Raw genomic sequence first — 18474 nt, 5'->3', positions numbered from 1 at the left:
ACAGCAGAGCTCCTCACCCCCAACCATGGGGTTTAGAGACTCATGCTGTGGAAAGTACACAAAGAAAATGTGTAAAGTGTCATGAGGTCATAAGGTCTTATACAATGTCAAAAGATCCTATTAATAGTAAACTAGTAGCCTAGGGTGTACAGAAATGAGTAAATGACGTAAAAATCCACTTCTGGGTCCACTTGGTGTGTTCTTGGGCTGAGCAATGAAGCATTTTCGTGTAGAGACCTTTTCTGGAGTTAAACGCCAGCTTTCATGCCAGTTTGGGCGTTTAACTCCAAGTTTTATGCCAGTTCCGGCGTTTAACGCTGGAATTTCTGAGGCTGATTTGCCACGCCGGTTTGGGCCATCAAATCTTGGGCAAAGTATGGTCTATCATATATTGCTGGAAAGCCCAGGATGTCTACTTTCCAATGCCGTTGAGAGCGCGCCAATTGGGCTTCTGCAGCTCCAGAAAATCCGCTTCGAGTGCAGGAAGGTCAGAATCCAACAGCATCTGCAGTCCTTTTTGGTCTCGGAATCAGATTTTTGCTCAGGACCCTCAATTTCAGCCAGAAAATACCTGAAATCACAGAAAAACACACAAACTCATAGTAAAGTCCAGAAAAGTGAATTTTAGCTAAAAACTAGTAAAAATATACTAAAAACTAACTAGATTATACTAAAAACATACTAAAAACAATGCCAAAAAGCATACAAATTATCCGCTCATCAATTACCACTCCAATATGAATCGTCTAACTAGGATAATTAATCAACTATTGCTTGCTTAATCCAATTAATCTCTGTGGATACGATCCCACTCCATTCGGGGTTATTACTTGACGATAAATTTGGTGCGCTTGCCAAAGAACGGATTCATTATATGTGGGTAGTGAATTCCGGTCATCAGAAAGTCAAGTGAGCAAAATCAACTTAAGTTCACAAGTCCTAATCGAAGAGTAGATTTAGTGAAACTCAAGCCAACTAGCAACTTTCAATCACCAATCAACAGGAGATTTTGACAATTCAAAAGTCTCCAAATTACTCAATCCAAGCCAAGAACACAAAAATCTAATTTAAAATCCAACCAAGCATTTTATCAAACACTTGGAAGGCATAAAATAAAAACATAGAAAATTAACAAGACATAGTGAAATATATGACTAACCAAAGCAAAGAAATAACAATAACAAAGTAATTGAACAATAAGAAACATGAAACATAAATTCCAATAATGAAAATTGAGAGTAAAAAATGAACTCATAAACTAAATTAGCAAAATAAAGAAATCACAAGAGGAGTTGATGAACTAAAGTGCTAGAACAAATAAAAGTAAGAGAAAACTAAATTAAAGGAAGATTGAAATCTGAACCTAAGGAGAAATTAAAAGAAGAAACCCTAAAACCTAGAGAGAGAAGAGAGTCTCTCTCTCTAGAATTCTACATCTAACTAAACCTAAAATGTGTGAATGAATGAATGATTCAAATCATCCTCCGACTCTACTCTGCAGCCTCTTGTCTTAATTTTCGGGCCTCAAACTGGGTCAAAAGCAGCCAAGAAATTGCCCCCAGCGAATTCACTCTACTGAGGCACGTGATGCTCGTCACGCGTACGCGTCAGCCACGCGTACGCGTCACTGAACATTGAACTGACCACGCGTACGCATCAGCCACACGTACACGTCGTTTGTCTACTGCACGATCACGCGTACACGTCATCCATGCGTGCGCGTCGGCACCAGCTTCTCAAATTTTCAATTCCTTGTGTTCCTTCCACTTTAACGTGCTTCCTCTTCATCCTCTTAGCCATTCCTTCTCAATAAACTCTGAAATCACTTAATGCACACATCACAGCATCGAATGATAATAAAAGAGGATTAAAAATTAGCCATTCTAAGGCCTAGGTAGCATGTTTTCAATCATAGCACAAAATTCGAAAAAAAAAACTTAAAAACATGCAATTTACATGAATAAGTGTGAGAATAGTTTACAAATCCACTCAATTCAATACAAAATAAATCATAAAATTGTGGTTTATCAACCTCCTCACACTTAAATATTAGCATGTCCCCATGCTAAGCTCAAGAGAAGCTATAAAGGGGTGAAGGGAAAATGGCAAGACTTATGCAATGCAACTTATCTATATGAATGCAACTAAATGCAAAATGCTTCTACCTACTTAGTTAAAAGTAAATAAATCTTTCAAGAACAAATATGAACTGGATTTTACTAATTTAAATCTCAAAATGAAGTACATATAGACTTGCAAGGAGAAAGCTCGTGAAAGCCAGGAACAAAGAATCGAGCATCCACTACAAAAAATTTTGGTTAAAACGGCGGTTTTTTTAGGTAATTACGGCGGTTTGAACCGCCATTATTACCAAGAATGGCGGTTTTAGAAAACGACGTAATTCTGGGTGCCATTCTGGTTATTACGGCGGTTTTCAGAAAACCGCCACATTTTCCTGAGTTAAAACGGCAGTTTTTGGATAGGTTAAAACGGCGGTTCAAACCGCCATTTTTTCCAAATAAAACGGCGGTTTTGGGAAGGTTAAAACGGCGGTTCAAACCGCCGTTATTTCCAAGGTAAAAATGGCATTTTCAATTGGTTAAAATGGCATTTTTGAACCGCCATTTTTACCTAATAAAGTGAGCGTTTTTATTGGTTAAAACGGCATTTTTGAACCGCCATTTTTACCCTAACAATGACTTTTTTATTGGTTAAAACGGCATTTAAAACCGCCGTTTTTACCGGGTTAAAATGGCGTTTCATATTGATTAAAATGGCAATTACGATCTACCCTTTTTACCTAATAAAAGTGACATTTTTTTATCTTTTAAAATGCAATTTTTACTGTTGTTCTTATCGTGCAAAAAAATATTTTTTTATTAAATTCCACAATAACAAAATCATAATCCATGGACAAAATATTATATAACTCAAAGTATTAAACATAATATATAATTTTTTAGTATTGCGAATCAAAAGTAACAACTCCTATACAAAGTATCAAACTAAGAAATATTGTTAGTTCTATTAGATTGGGAGTTTTCCTAGAGATGCTCAAAAAGTTTGCTTCAGGCCCTTCCAAAATTTTCATTGTTCATGTCCGTGTAAATAAATATTACCTGTAAAAGAAAATTAAACATTAGAAATAAATAGTTGCTCAAATAAATAGCCATTTTGAAGAAGAGAAAACTAAACCAGCAGTCTCACAAGAAATATGCTATTTGATAAGAATTCATTATTAATTAGGAGTAGCTATCTTTTTAACCTCTTTGCCTCCATATTATTTCTATCCTTCTCTTAGCTTTCTCAAAGTTTAGAAACTCACTCTGCAAGGCACTCAATTACTATCTACTCCACTAACAGTATTAATAATAAATCAAATACAACTAACTAACTATCTAGAGAGAGATAAATACTAATAATTAGTACTTGAGCTACATAATAAGAACTCATTCTTTTTTGCTTCCTTCTCCGCCGCTTCTCTTCCGCTGCATCTTTCTGAATTCCTCCCTTTCTTAATTGTCAGTGATTTTGCCAACCCATTGAACATTGAAGAAAGATGACCCATCAAAACTTTGGAGAAATTAGTAATGTTACTGTTGAGCCACTACTTTTCAACTGTTAAGAGATTCTTCCCGTTGTAACAGTTTTTGAGGCTCTGAACAACGAAAATTTAACTCACGGATTAGAAATTCAACACTTAAAGGGAGAGAAAATTTAAATGCATATATATATATATATATGCTAATGATGTAAAAAAAAAGGAAAAAAAAAGAAATCTACGCTTAAATCCCAGGATCTAATATAAAATATAAAAAATAATAATAAAAGAAACTATATGGTCATTCTTATGCTGATTCCAGGTTCCTTCTAGCAATGCATCTAGAATTTCAATGCATAGGAATGGAAATTAACAAAAGAGAAACTCGTAATATTTAATAACATAGCATCTGGTTATGTTTGGTTTGAAGCTAAAAGTGAAAAGCAATTCAGATGAAGTTCTGTTATTCTGAATATATATGGCATTGCTTTCAGCCATTGTCTCAAAAACCCAATTGTAGTGTGGACCATGATTTCCTCTTTGAGAAAATAGTAATGAGTATAAACCTGAAAAGACTCCGGCAAATCCATCGGCTTTCTCAATTAACTCTTCGACGAGAAGTGTGGCGATACTTGCATCTTTGTCTTGCCAAGAAGGAACTTCCTGCAGTAGCAGAGAAGATGCTTCAGATTCAGGTTCTCTTTATTATTATTATTTATATTTACAAGAAACTTGGGAACATGTACTGAAAAATTAAAGCATGAAGACTTTGATGTAAGAACCTGTCTTGAAATGGCTAGGGAACGAAGGCCTTTTTCGGCGAACTTATCAATAATGGCATGAACCTTCTTCTTAGCATCATCCCTTAGATTACACAAGTTCATGATCTATTCATCATAACAAAGAATATCATATCAGCATCAATGGAACAGGCCAAAACCTCTTACAAATCATGAACAAACTAAAAATTGTTACCTGCTCCGGAGCGCCTTTGCTGGCACAGTACCAGTTTCCATCAGCATCAATGTAAGTCAGAGAAGTTCTCTTGTCAACAGGATTGAAAGGTAAAAAGTGAACATATCTGATTCTAGCCCTTGCCTGCAGCACAAGGCATATACATGTTCAATTTTTGGCACGATTTTCAAATAATGAAATCAAGGACAAAAATTAAGGACACTAAGCTTTATGAAAGAAGTTAAACCTCTTTGGGATCTGCAAGCATTCCAACAATAGCAGCATCAATGGCATCCTGGTTTTTCGGTGCCATTCCAACAATAGTAGGCATAGCAGCATCAATGGTTGTTGCATAGAAGAGCGAGCTATGATGACTGCTCACCGAAGGAGGAGGGAATGCCAGGCTCACCCGCTTCCACCGTGTTGTTGTAACCCTAGAGTCAAAGAAACCCCATTGAAACCCTGCTGTTGCTGCTGCTGCTGGATATATGAAGAGAAATCAAGCTCCACCGATCCAAATGTGTCCATCACTCAATCTATGTCTTGGCTCAACTTATATTATATAATTGGAAGTGACAAGAGGTCAAAAGGAGGCCTAAAGATAAGGATGATATGATGCATATATATATGGCTTTATTATTCCTTGGGGAAGATGACTTCCCTTTTTTGTAATTGGCTTCACTTTAGTTACCAACATAATACAATCACTGAATTCATTCAAATCTATATATTAAGACAAACTAAAGATGAATGAATGCATTATTAGTTGCAATCATGTCAGTTACGTTGTTACCTTTTTGTATTATAAGACAAGCAAAAAGCAAATAAGCAATGCATACTTTAGAAAAAAACAAACAGCGCACATAGAGAATTCTACTTCATTCATTAATCATTCATACCCTGAACTGTGCACCCATGAGATTCCTGTAAGGAAGATTTTGTGGTTCGCCATCAACAAGAGAGTAGTGATGAACTATAGATGACGATGAGGGTGGACAGCTGTCCATTATCTGATCCCTGGTTGTTGCGTAGAAGAGCGAGCTATGATGACTGCTCACCGGAGGAGGAGGGAACGCCAGGCTCACCCCGCTTCCACCGTGCTGTTGTAACCCTAGAGTTAAAGAAACCCCATTGAAACCCTGCTGTTGCTGCTGCTGCTGCTGCGTGTATGAAGAGAAATCAAGCTCCACCGATCCAAATGTGTCCATCACTCGCCCCAAGCATTCTTCTTCCTCTGGATGAACCCTTGCGTTGATAAACCACTTTGAAACCTGCTTCATTCATTTCCAGACATACATTTACATTTTAATTGACAAAGAATCCCCAATACAATCCCATCAACCAAACCGTCAAAAAGTTAGCTAGCTAGGGACCTCATTGGGGTTGATTTGCATTGATAGATACTAATAATTCACATAACGGAATAAAGACCGTTTGACTTGCAACTTTTTTTTCCATAGAAAACACATACGCACATACCTCAAAGGTAGAAAGTGTCACATATTTGATATTTGACACAGAACACATAAATCCAACAGTCTAATTAATCACCTTTTCAAGTTTTAACTAATCTGACACTAGTAGAGCCACATTAAAACAGCAATGAACAGATGATGATGAAACAATTTAGTTACAGTCAATTTTGAAATAGTTGAGATTGTCTTTGGTTTCACCATCAATCTCTTTCAATCAATTTCTAGAGTGTTTTCCTCTTTTCTTTTATGGAAATTGAACAACAAAATAAAGCATATACATGTCGAGAATAAAGAACAAGAAATATTTTGACTACTATGCTGAGATTCAAACCAAATTAATTAAATTTGTTCATCTAATCTAAGGCAAGCCTAAGACAATCGATTAGAATGAAATATTTTCAAGAGAACAAAGGGAAATAGGGAGAAGAACCTACTCGTGAGTCTGCCGGAGGAGAAACTCGCAGCTCAATAGCTCGATGGACGAGATTTCCGCCGCAGGAGAACGTAGTAGGAGGAGATCGCCGCTGGAGGAGAAGTCGCTGGAAGAGACATCGCAGGAGGAGACTTTGCCGAAGGAGACCGTCACTGGAGAAGACGTCGCAGAAGGAGGTCACCGCTAGAGGAGACGTTGCCGGAGGAGACCGTCGCTAGAGGAGACGTCACTGGCAGGAGGAGATCATCGCAGGAGGAGATCGCCATTGGAGAAGACGTTGCAAGAGGAGGTCGCCGCTGGAGGAGACTTTGCCGGAGGAGGTCGTCGCTTGAGAGGATTGTCGCCGGAGGAGAGATCGTGACAGAGGAGATCGCAGTGGCAGAGCTTCAAGATTTCTCTCACAGTGGCCGCGTTTCAATGTAGGAATGAGGAGGGGTTAATTTAGGGTTGGGCATTTTATACAAGTTGATAATGGCGTTTTAAAACCGCCAGAATCCAAAACAACCGCTGTTAATTACAAATTAATTACGGCAACAGTAAGAAATGACATAATATTCAAATATTAGGGCGTTTTTATACAACCCCCATATTATTCATGCCATTTTATATCATTTTTTTTGTAGTGATCGAACCCTCACCGAAAGTGTATACACTGTAATCTCTCTAGTGTTTGAGGGTCGACTCTCTCGGTCCTCTACTAATCCTGCTTTCTAAGGCTTACTCTTCTTCTACCAATCAACAAAAATTTAATTCATGAATACACATATTAAGAGGGCTTTTCAAGGGTTGTAATGAGGTTAGGGCAAAAGTAGGATTGTATTTGGTCAAGTGGACTAAAATTCGAATCCTTGATTAACTCAAACTTTCCACCTAACCTAAGACACTCCATGTAATCAAAATACAAAATCTAACTTCCCATTAAATATGATTAAAGTATTGAATGCATGAACATGTGCTCAACTATCTTTTTCACATTTTAACAAAAAATGTAAAATACCCAATTCCCAAACCAAATGTTTCCAAACCCAATTTCCCCACACTTAATTCATGAACACTCTCACTAGTCTAATTTAACCAAGAATTCAAATTAAAGACATTCATTGTTTTTCCTCTTAGAGTTAGTAATGTGCTAAAATAAAGAATAAATGGGGTAAAATAGACTCAACATTGGTTTGCAAAAGACGATGAAAAGGTAAAGCCATATGGGTATGTGAGATATAGTGAAACAAAGACCTCAACCACATAAGTGCATGCATATATCAAACAATGGAAATATAGAATCAAGCAAGACAAAGATCACAGTCTTAGAGAGAACAATACACACCGAAATAAAATATTGGTTGATAAGATGTAACCAATCAAATAGGCTCAAAATCTCACTAGGCTTGTGTTTTCTAGCTCTAAAACCATGTTCCAAAAATAATTTTCTTCAAGCAAGTTCAACAAGAATTTTAATTCAGATTAGTGAAATGCCCTAAAATAGCTTTCTTGGAAAAGAAATCATCACTTCAACCAAGTAGTACCTAAATGCAAGCAACTAACTACACATGCAAGTTTAAGAGTTGGTTTAAAAAAAAAGTAGTTACCCACAGAAGTCGGTCCTTGACCTCCCCACACTTAAAGATTGCACCGCCCTCGGTGCATGCAAAAAAGAGCACAGTGGGTACGGAAAGTTGGGCTCCTCCAAGGTGGGTTGTCACAGCTAATGAGTTCCTTCAAAAGATTGTACAGAGGAACTTATTTAGAAGTTGATTTCTTTCCATTCTAGGTGGCCAACCTGAAAGGGGAGAAAAGAAGGAAGATTAAGCCCAAAAACAAAGATATTAAAGCAAATCAAATATAGGTGGGGCTAATGCCAAATAATAATGAGGTTCTCAACTACATGATAGCTACAACATATAGGTGAGAAAGCAATATAAGTGAATGGCATGTCAACTAAATATCAAATATGTCAAGAAGCACCAAAATGATTCAAGAATTTGTCAACAGTTGAGTATGAAAATTCAACACCAAAAGTAAAATAGTAAACTGAAGAAGGAAAATAAGAACGAGTTACAAAAGCAAAGTTAAAATGTAATGAATGAAGGTATGCAAATGCAATAAGTAAAAGAGAATGAAAAAGAATACAACTGAGAAGTTAAAGGAATTAAGAAGAAAAAAAGATAGAAAGAAAGAAGAAAGAAATGGGAGAAGAGAAGCGACGCGTAAGCGTTGGTCACGCATACGCGTGAATAGCAGAAAAAGGATATGACGCGTATGCGTCGGTCACGCGCACGCGTGACTACTTTTCATACTAGACACATGAAACCAGTACAGTTCCATCACAACTCTTTGGTTTTTGTACTAGAGGTAGCATGAAGAGACGACGCATGCGCGTCAACCACGCTCATGCGTAGGTTGCGAAAAAACAAAGTGATGTGTACGCATCAGCGAGGTGCACGCGTGAGTTAGGTTGTGCCTCTAACACCCCACCCGCATGGTTTCAGCACAACTCGCTAGTTTTTGTACCAGAGAACAGCAACAGTTAATTTTTTTTTCAAAAGCTTATTGAGAGACTAACAAGTTATCAAAACAATGCCAAATATTATTAAACAAGCTAAATCACAACTTAAACTAAATAAACCCAACTAAGAGTGAAAATTCAACTTATTACCAATATAAACAAAATAGAAAATGAAAGGATGTTAACATGGTGGGGTGTCTCTGACGTTAAGATTCTTGCCATTAAAGAATTTCATAAAAACAGTTGCGTTGTAGATATAGTCTCTAAACTGACGGAAATTCCTTCGTACAAACGTTTTGGTTGTCACAAGTAACAAACCCCTAAATAAATTGATAACCGAAGTATTTAAACATTGGGTCGTCTTCTCAAGGAATTGCAGGGAAGTGTCTTCTTATTATTGGTTATGAGTTTGTAAATTGGGGTTTTGGAATTTGGGCAATGGGCACAGGTATATTTTCAAAGCAATAAAAATAAATAAATAACTGTAAAATAAACTCTTGGCAAGGTATAAAGACTGGAAGTCTTATCCTAGTTATCCTTATCAATTATGAAGAGAATTGAATTCTTCTCCCACTTTGTTAACCTCTAACTATGAAGGTAAGTTAAGTGGATGAATTAATTCGAATCCTCAAGTCCTAGTCTTTCCTTGGGAAAGGCTAGAGTTATTGGAATATGAATTAATGAAATGAAGAAACCCAATTTTCAATCAATAATGAGTTTGATAACTCTAGAGTCACCAATTATTTAACCAAAACCAAAAGGAAAGAAAATTGTATCTACTGGAATAAGAATGTCTTCAGATTGAGAACAACAATAACATAAATAAAAGGAAGCAATATTAAACTGAAATATCTTAAATAACATTAATTTAAAAGAGTAATCTGTAACATGGAAGAGTTCATAAATTAAATTGGGATGAATAAAAATAAAGAACCTGGGATTGAGAGTCACTCCTAAAACTAAGAGAAGTCCTAAATCCTAATCCTAAGAGAGAGAGAGAGGAGGGAACCTCTCTCAAAACTAAATCTAAATCATGGAAAGTAACAGAAAATTTGGAGTCTCCTTCGATGGATGCATTCCTCCACTTCATAATCTCTGGTCTTTGACTTCTGGACTTGGATTTTGGGCCAAAAAGGCTTCAGAATCCGCTATAAGCGTTTCTGCAATTTCTGGTGCGTGGCCTCTGTCACGCGTCCGCGTGGGTCACATGGTCGCGTCATTCGGAGTTCTCCTAGTCACGCGGTCGCGTCGTTTACGCGTCCGCGTCGTATGCAATTTGCTCAAGTCACGCAGTCGCGTCAGTCATGCGGCCGCGTCGATGCTTCTTCGCTCTTGGCACGCGATCGCATCGTCCATGCGATCGCGTGGATGCTAGTTTCTTCAAAACTCTGTTTTGCGCTTTCCTTCCATTTTTGTATGTTTCCTTTTCCATCCTTTAAGTCATTCCTGCCTTAGAAGATTTTAAACTACTCAACACACTAATCACGGCATCGAATGGAATTAAAGGTGATTAAAATAATTAATTTAAAAGCATAGGAAACATGTTTTTCACATACATCACATAATAAGGAAGGAGAAGTAAAACCATACAATTAATATGAATAAGTGGGTGAAGGATTTAATAAATCGCTCAGATTAAGCATAAAATATATCATAAAATATGGGTTTATCAACCTCCCCACACTTAAGTAATAGCATGTCCTCATGCTATGTCCAAGGTAAAAAGTAAGGTTTTGAAGTAGTTGAATGCCATGCAATGCAATTCTAATCTAAATGCAACTAACTAAATGCATGATGCAATTCTAATTTCATTCACTCATATATAAAGCTTACATGTAGTTAAATCAATTCACATTCTCAAGGAGTCATATATATATATAGCCAACCTTAGATAATGATAAAGCATTTTTACAATTGAGATGGGAGAGAAAAATATTTAATAAACTTGCAAGACAATTAGTAATTTAAGTAGAGATATATGTTAATGAGTTAGTGAACCCTCACTGGATTTTGTGTTTACTCTCTAGTCACTCAGTGTTTATTGGGTTAATCACTCTATTCTTCTTTTTATCCTTATTTTCTATAACTTTGTTTTTCATCTAACCAATCAACAATTATAAAATATAGACATACCAAAAATCATGAGGTCTTTAATTAAGGTTGTAATGGGGCCAAGGTAAAAAGGTAAGGGTATATGTATAAGGCTAAGTGAGCTAATAAGTGAATCCTTAATTAGTCTAAGATCTCACCTAATACACATAATTTCTAAAGTAAAGCTTCTTTACCCATTTTCCCATAATTCCCACTTTTTATGTCACATGCTCATATTTTGTTCTTATACCATGTGCATTTGCTTTAATTTGCATTTTTGTTTTTTTTAATGCACATGGTAATTAATCATTTTAATTTCACACGAGCATGTTTTCCAAAAATTCTTAATTTCTTTTCAATTTTGTTCTACCCTTGTTTCTGTCATCCATGTTCCCATAAAGTTTCCTCACACTTAATTAATTACACAACTTTCTATCTTAAGCTAATCAAGGATTCAACTTGGAAATTTATTTGTTTTTCTGCTTAAGGCTAGTAGTATGGCTAAATAGAATAAAAGGGAATTAAAAGGTTCAAAGGGGCTAACAAGGATGGCATAAAAGGTAGTGGGATAGTGAGTTAAAAATCAAACAAGGCCTCAATCACTCTCTTGGCATGTATCTATATTCTATACTGGACATATAGATTAAAACAAAGCAAAGAACATCAGAATAGAAAAGAAGAGCGGAACACACAAGAATAAAATATTATGGTTTAAATGTAACCATACAATTAAGCTCAAAACTCACAGGCTATATGTTCTCAAACTCATAAATCATATATCACTCATGTATGTCATGGAGGTTTAGTTAAAATTTCCCATTATTCTCATAAAAAAATTGTCTTAGGTGGCCTTTAAAGTTTTAATGTTCCTCCTTGATGAAATGTTGTCAACTTAACTATATGATGTAATGCTCTATATACAAGATTTATGGATTTAAATCTGTTAGGTTCAATTTCCTAGCTTACTTCCTTTTTATATTTTTCAATTTAGATTATGCTATCTTATGCTAAAAAGGGTAAACTATATTAATTAATCCGCTAATAAGTTAGAATTGCAAACTAAACTAAATGACTAAAATAAACTAAATAGCTAAAATATGAACTAAAAATGCAAAATGAAGAAATAGAGTAGAAATACATCAAAGTAGAAATGTATAAGTACTCAGAAAATAACAATAAAAAGAAAAATATAGAAAAATATCCAGAATAAAAGAAAAAAAGATGTAGTGGTTCACCAAAATAAAACGCCAGAGATGGCGACCTCCTCACACTTAAAGTGAAGCATCGTCCCTGATGTTCAGTCAAGCCGGGTGTGAAGGGGTGTCATCACTAGTAGGAATGGTAGCTGGAGTCTCGGTGGTAGTGGGCTGAGGATCTGGCTGCTGTAGAGGAGGTGCTGACTAGATCGGGATCTCAGGATCTGCGGCCTCAATCTGATGTGGGACCTCTGCCTGGGGAGCAACCTGATCTGTGCCTGCCTGCAGATGGGTCTCCTCCTGGTGCTCATCCGCCTCCTCCTCGGATAGCTCAGATGGTGAGTCAGGCTCGGAGGGGATGTCACTGTCCTGTCGGATCATCAGCTTCAGATGCTCATACCGGCGCCGGTTACGACACTCCATCTGATCAAGCTATCGAAATAAGCGGTGCACGAGGCGGTAGACCGTCTTTGAGGTAGGTGGAGGTGCAGTGGTGGCAGTAGGGGCAGCTGTGGAAGAAGAGGGTCCGGCAAACGGTGGGGCTGTTTCATCAGTAGCAGTTAAAGGTGGTGGTCTGTAGCCCAAAGCCAAGAAGTTCCTACTGTGAGGAATGATCTTGCTGCAGTCCACAGCCGTTGATCTCTCATCGGCATCATCCCATGGCACGTCAGCTCGACGACCTAGCTGTGTAACCAGATAAGGAAAGGGAAGAGTGCCTCGGACGTGGACCCTGGCCATATAATGCCGGATAAAGCGTGGAAAGTACAGGTCCTTACCCTCCATCACACACCAGAGGAGGGTGATCATAGCAGCTGGAATCTCTGTCTCATGAGTACTCGACATCACATAATTACTCAAGATCTGATGCCATAACTGAGCCTCATCATTTAGGTACGCCCGCTTGATACCCTTGGGCAGGGTGGTGTCCTGACCCATCTCCCAAGGAACAGTCGGGTCCAGGGTTATCCTTGCCTTGACAGCATCCCAATCAAACCTCAAGAAACACATATCCTCCTCAGCCTTTTTGTAACCATCAGGCTGAACGGACTTAGGTGGGAGCTGTAGGATGTCCTCTATGGCCTCTTCAGTGACCAGAATCTGCTTGCCTCACAGGTTCACTACATCTAGGGTAGTGTTATAGAAGTTGCAGTAGAATTCCCTAACCCAAGATGCATTGACCTCTGTCAGTGCTCTTTCCAAAAAGAACCAGCCTCTTTGTTTGATTTGCTCAGTGGTGTATTGCTGGAGTGCTTCTGGAATCTTCAGAGTTCTCTCCAGGTATAGGTTTCTGGAGTCTGCAAATGCCAGATACTTCAACTCACAGTACCGGTTTGCAAATTTGATGGAATCATTTTCAGGTAGCAACTGGGCAGCATTTTCTTGCTGGGTAAAGTTCTTCTCCCATCATGAGGAATCATGCATTAGATCTATGATGGACTGGGAGGGGTCTCCTCTTTTGCGCTTGCCAGTAGCCTTGCCTTTTCCTTTTCTCTGTGAGGTCGACATCCTGAAAAACAGAAAACCAGAAAATAGATTATAAAAAGTTAGTATGGGTAGAAATGGAAAAAGAAGTCAGTAAAATGTAGGTAAAGTAAGTGGCATAAAGAAAGTATTCCATGAAACAAGGATTCACAGGTAGGAATAGAAGTAACTCATAACCAAACAAAGAAAACAATTGGATGCTGATTCAAAGAGATATAAAGAAGAATTGGAATCAGAGCATCACGGATGCAGTTTATAAACCAGGAAATCAAAGAGGATAATAAAGCATGCCCTGGCATTCATGAAATGATTTGGGTAAAGCAGAGTAAAACAGAGTTCAAAATGCCAAACCAAAAATGAATGAAAATATTTTATAGAAATTTGGGCAGCATTCCGGCTAAATATGGAGTATCCCGGAAAATAAACAGCAATCAAAGCAGTGCATATGAATTAAAAATTAAGATGCAGGTACAGATAATGAATATAAACATGAAAATTCAGAGTAATAAGCAGCAAATGCGGGAAATCACAGCATATGAACAACGGTATAGCAACAGCAGAATTGCAGATATGATAAAACAGAAACATGAATAGTGCAAGTAAACAGACCTAAATCCACTAACCAAATCCTAGGCTACCTAACAACCTAAAATCCACTACAACATGCATATCTAACTAGCCTAAACATGAACATAAACAGAAAATTTAAGAAAAACTACGAACGGATAAAAGGGTTTGCGTGTTGCGGAACCTGGTAGGCGAAGGAGGAGAGTGGGGAAGAGAGGTGGCTGGGGGTAGGGGAAGGGGTGTTGAAGGGGGGTTGCAGTGGGGCGGTGGTGCGGAGGTGAGCAGTGGCGGAGGAGGGGGAAAGAGGAAAGAATAAGAAAGAAGGGAAGAAGAGAGAGGGGGTAGATGGCGGCGGCGTCTGGGTGGTCGACGGCGTCCGGGTGGTGTCGGTGGTGGCCGGGTGGTGGTGGAGGGTAGAGGAAGGAGAGAGGGGGAAGAGGGAGGGTGGTAGGCACGCGACTGATAGGGTTCGCGTGGCTGGGGGGTTATATTTTGAAACCCACGCGGCCGCGTGGGGCACGTTGTCGCATGGTAGGGGTGAAAAATGGGTGGGCGCGATCGCGTGGAACGCGCGATCGCATAGGAGGGGTAGGAGAGGGGTGGACACGATCGCGTGGGTCTCGCGATCGCGTCACTGGAATTTGTGCTAGACGCACGATTCCAGCGTCGTTTCAGCACAACTCTCTGTCTCCTTCTAGGGTGTTGTGCAGTCCATGCGACGTGGTCGCATCGCTCACGCGGTCGCGTGAAATTGGTTATGTACATGTGACGCGATCGCGTGGGTCTTTTGCGCGAAAAGCACAAGGGCAGCACGAGTCCAGCCCAACTTTCTGGATGTTGGGGTTATACACCGATCTCCAGGGCACACGACCGCGTGATGGACGCAGACGCGTGGGGGTGTTTTATCGCAATTGACGCGATCGCATGATTGATGCGGTCGCGTCGCACGCCTTTTTTTTTGGAATATGTAATTATGCAGTATGCAGAGTGCAAAATGGTATGAATGTTATGAGTAATTTCAGGTTCAATGAAAAATAAAATAAAACTTGAAAACAACTAAAACTAAATAAAAAAAATGAAAAAAGGAACGATCATACCATGGTGGGTTGTCTCCCACCTAGCACTTTTGGTTAAAGTCCTTAAGTTGGACGTTAGTTGAGCTTCCTGTTATGGCGGCTTGTGTTTGAATTCATCCAGAAATCTCCACCAACGCTTGGAATGCCAATAGCCTCCGGGGTCCCAAACTAGGCATGTGAAGCTTCTGAGCAGCTTCAAACAGATTTTCAGGCTCCCGGGGTGATGAATATCAGAATATTTTCCGGGATCCCAAACTTTGGTTCCAAATCTGCTTTCGTTTTGATCTATACTTTTCCATTTAGGCGGTTTGGAAATTCGATTCTCACCACGGTGGCCAAACGTTCTCCGTAATCTACTCAATTGAGCATGATACCAATCCTTGCACTTTGAGTTGAAGCGTGGAATCTTATTGAACCTTGTGCATCGGCTCTGAGCATGAGCCATTTCTCTTTTACTCTTAAAGCGACAGAGAGCTCTAAGCTGGCCATCTGTTTCAAGCAAACCATATTCAAGTGGAATATTGAAGATAAAAGACAAGGATTTTACCCACTTGTAGTTTGTGGTGGGCGGTAACGGCCTTGGGATAGGTGTTTCCAGTGGTTCTGTAAGTTCTACTCCCATATAATCTTCTGTGAATTCTTCCACTTCAACCATCTCTTGATCAGAGTCTTTAATTTCTCCCTCATCATCGCTCAAGTCATATATTGGAGGTTGAGAAAGATCTACCTTAGTATCATCTTCATATTCACTCGGGGAAGATTCTTCTGTCTCAAAGAAATCACTTGTGGATGCAAGTTCGCCACTAAGAGAATAGGACTCGTGATCATCATCATCAAAGAAACCTATGTCCTGGGTTATTCCGTTAAGTTCTTCATAAGATATTTGCAGTGGAGGCGGTGCAAAATCCTCCTCAGCGTCAATTGTAATATCCTTGACGGAGTTCTCCACAACAACCGACTCTTCTTCTTCTTCTACAATGACAGCTTTCTCTATTTGTTCTGGTACAAGGTTATGCTCTATGCTGTTCACTAGAGTTTCTTGTGTTTTCTTCACAACACGTTCTTCATTAGATTCTCCACATAAGGCCATGGGGATTTGTTGAGGGGCTGAACGTTCGGAAGATAATTGCTTTAACTTCTCCACCATTGCTTGCTCCAGTTGATGAAGGAGTGCGGTACATTGTTTCATTGATTCTTCAAGGCTAACCTATGATTCTGACTTTGATGGATATGGGTTATGTGTATGGGGGAGTGGTGGTTCTTGGGAGTAATTGGATTGGTATTGGGGCGGATAAGGATCATATGGTGGCGAATGGCGAAAAGAAGCTTGTGAGTGTGGTGGTTCGAGGTCATGTTGAGAGGATGGTTTATAGGCACGGGGTGGGGCTTGTTGGTAGTTACAAGGTTCTCCACCATATCTTTCAGCTGGGTATGCATTGTAGAATGGCGTTGTCCATGGTATCTTGGAGGGTGTTGTTGCGTAAAGGGTTGATTAGATCCTCTTGGCTCCATCCATCCTTGATTGGTCTGACCTTGATGCATATTCCTACTGTGGTTTCTGTTCCCTTCAACAAAGTTAGAACCAAACTCAAAGCGAGAGGGGTGAGAATTCATAGTAGTTATCAGAATTAAAGGGAAAAAAAGGAGAAATAAATAAAAAAGTAAAAGAAAAATATTTTTTTTTAAGAAAAATATTTACAACAACCAATAATAAGGCACACGTTTGCAATTCTCCGGCAACGGCGCCATTTTGACGTTAAGATTCTTGCCAGTAAAGAAGTTCATAAAAACAGTCGCGTTGTAGATATAGTCTCTAAACCGACGGAAATCCCTTCGTACAAACGTTTTGGTTGTCACAAGTAACAAACCCCTAAATAAATTGATAACCGAAGTATTTAAACCTCGGGTCGTCTTCTCAAGGAATTGCAGGGAAGTGTGTTCTCATTATTGGTTATGAGTTTGTAAATTGGGGTTTTGGAAGTTGGGCAATGGGCACAGGTATATTTTCAAAGCAATAAAAATAAATAAATAACTATAAAATAAACTATTGGCAAGGTATAAAGAATGGAAGTCTTATCCTAGTTATCCTTATCAATTATGAAGAGAATTGAATTCTTCTCCCACTATGTTAACCTCTAACTATGAAGGTAAGTTAAGTGGATGAATTAATTCGAATCCTCAAGTCCTAGTCTTTCCTTGGGAAAGGCTAGAGTTATTAGAATATGAATTAATGAAATGAAGAAACCCAATTTTCAATCAATAATGAGTTTGATAACCCTAGAGTCACCAATTATTTAACCAAAACCAAAAGGAAAGAAAATTGTATCTACTGGAATAAGAATGTCTTCAGATTGAGAACAACAATAACATAAATAAAAGAAAGCAATATTAAACTGAAATATCTTAAATAACATTAATTTAAAAGAGTAATCTGTAACATGGAACAGTTCATAAATTAAATTGGGATGAATAAAAATAAAGAACCTGGGATTGAGAGTCACTCCTAAAACTAAGAGAAGTCCTAAATCCTAATCCTAAGAGAGAGAGAGAGAGGAGGGAACCTCTCTCAAAACTAAATCTAAATCATGGAAAGTAACAGAAAATTCGGAGTCTCCTTCGATGGATGCATTCCTCCACTTCATAACCTCTGGTCTCTGACTTCTGGACTTGGGTTTTGGGCCAAAAAGGCTTCAGAATCCGCTATGAGCGTTTCTGCAATTTCTGGTGCGTGGCCTCTGTCACGCGTCCGCGTGGGTCACGCGGTCGCGTCATTCGGAGTTCTCCTAGTCACACGGTCGCATCGTTCACGCGCGTGGGTCACGCGGTCGCGTCATTCGGAGTTCTCCTAGTCACACGGTCGCGTCGTTCACGCGTCCGGGTCACGCGGTCGCGTCATTCGGAGTTCTCCTAGTCACACGGTCGCATCGTTCACGCGCGTGGGTCACGCGGTCGCGTCATTCGGAGTTCTCCTAGTCACACGGTCGCGTCGTTCACGCGTCCGTGGTGCGCGAAATTGTGAACATTACTTTTTCACAACTCTCATAATCCCCGGTAATGGCTCCAAAAACGTGGTAGCTCAATACCATGGCATTACACAACTTCGCACAACTAACCAGCAAGTGCACTGGGTCGTCCAAGTAATAAACCTTACGTGAG

The 18474-nt window shown here is 39.0% G+C and overlaps 2 protein-coding genes across 2 annotated transcripts in view; both read right to left on the bottom strand.

Moving 5' to 3' along the window:
- The window catches only part of LOC107472079 (plasma membrane ATPase 4), a 43690-nt gene extending 38542 nt beyond the window's left edge, over positions 1 to 5148 (bottom strand). Inside the window, exons 1-4 of the mRNA XM_052260594.1 lie at positions 4743 to 5148; positions 4517 to 4639; positions 4324 to 4428; positions 4108 to 4204 (exon numbers count right to left, since the gene is read on the bottom strand). Of these exons, the coding sequence (XP_052116554.1) occupies positions 4108 to 4204; positions 4324 to 4428; positions 4517 to 4639; positions 4743 to 4826 (409 nt within the window). The 5' untranslated portion in view covers positions 4827 to 5148. The remainder of the gene's footprint in view (positions 1 to 4107; positions 4205 to 4323; positions 4429 to 4516; positions 4640 to 4742) is intronic.
- On the bottom strand, positions 4901 to 6584 carry LOC107472078 (homeobox protein BEL1 homolog). Its single transcript, XM_052260593.1, has 3 exons — positions 6405 to 6584; positions 5395 to 5766; positions 4901 to 4975 (listed from the first exon to the last, which is right to left on the bottom strand). The coding sequence occupies exons 2-3, from the start codon at positions 5701 to 5703 to the stop codon at positions 4901 to 4903; spliced, it is 384 nt and encodes a 127-aa protein (XP_052116553.1). The 5' UTR covers positions 5704 to 5766; positions 6405 to 6584.
- Between the last annotated feature and the right edge of the window lie 11890 nt (positions 6585 to 18474).

This window comes from Arachis duranensis, chromosome 4 (genome assembly GCF_000817695.3).
Source record: "Arachis duranensis cultivar V14167 chromosome 4, aradu.V14167.gnm2.J7QH, whole genome shotgun sequence".
In the NCBI taxonomy this organism is placed as follows: Eukaryota; Viridiplantae; Streptophyta; class Magnoliopsida; order Fabales; family Fabaceae; genus Arachis; species Arachis duranensis.
This window is presented reverse-complemented; position numbering and strand designations above follow the sequence as displayed.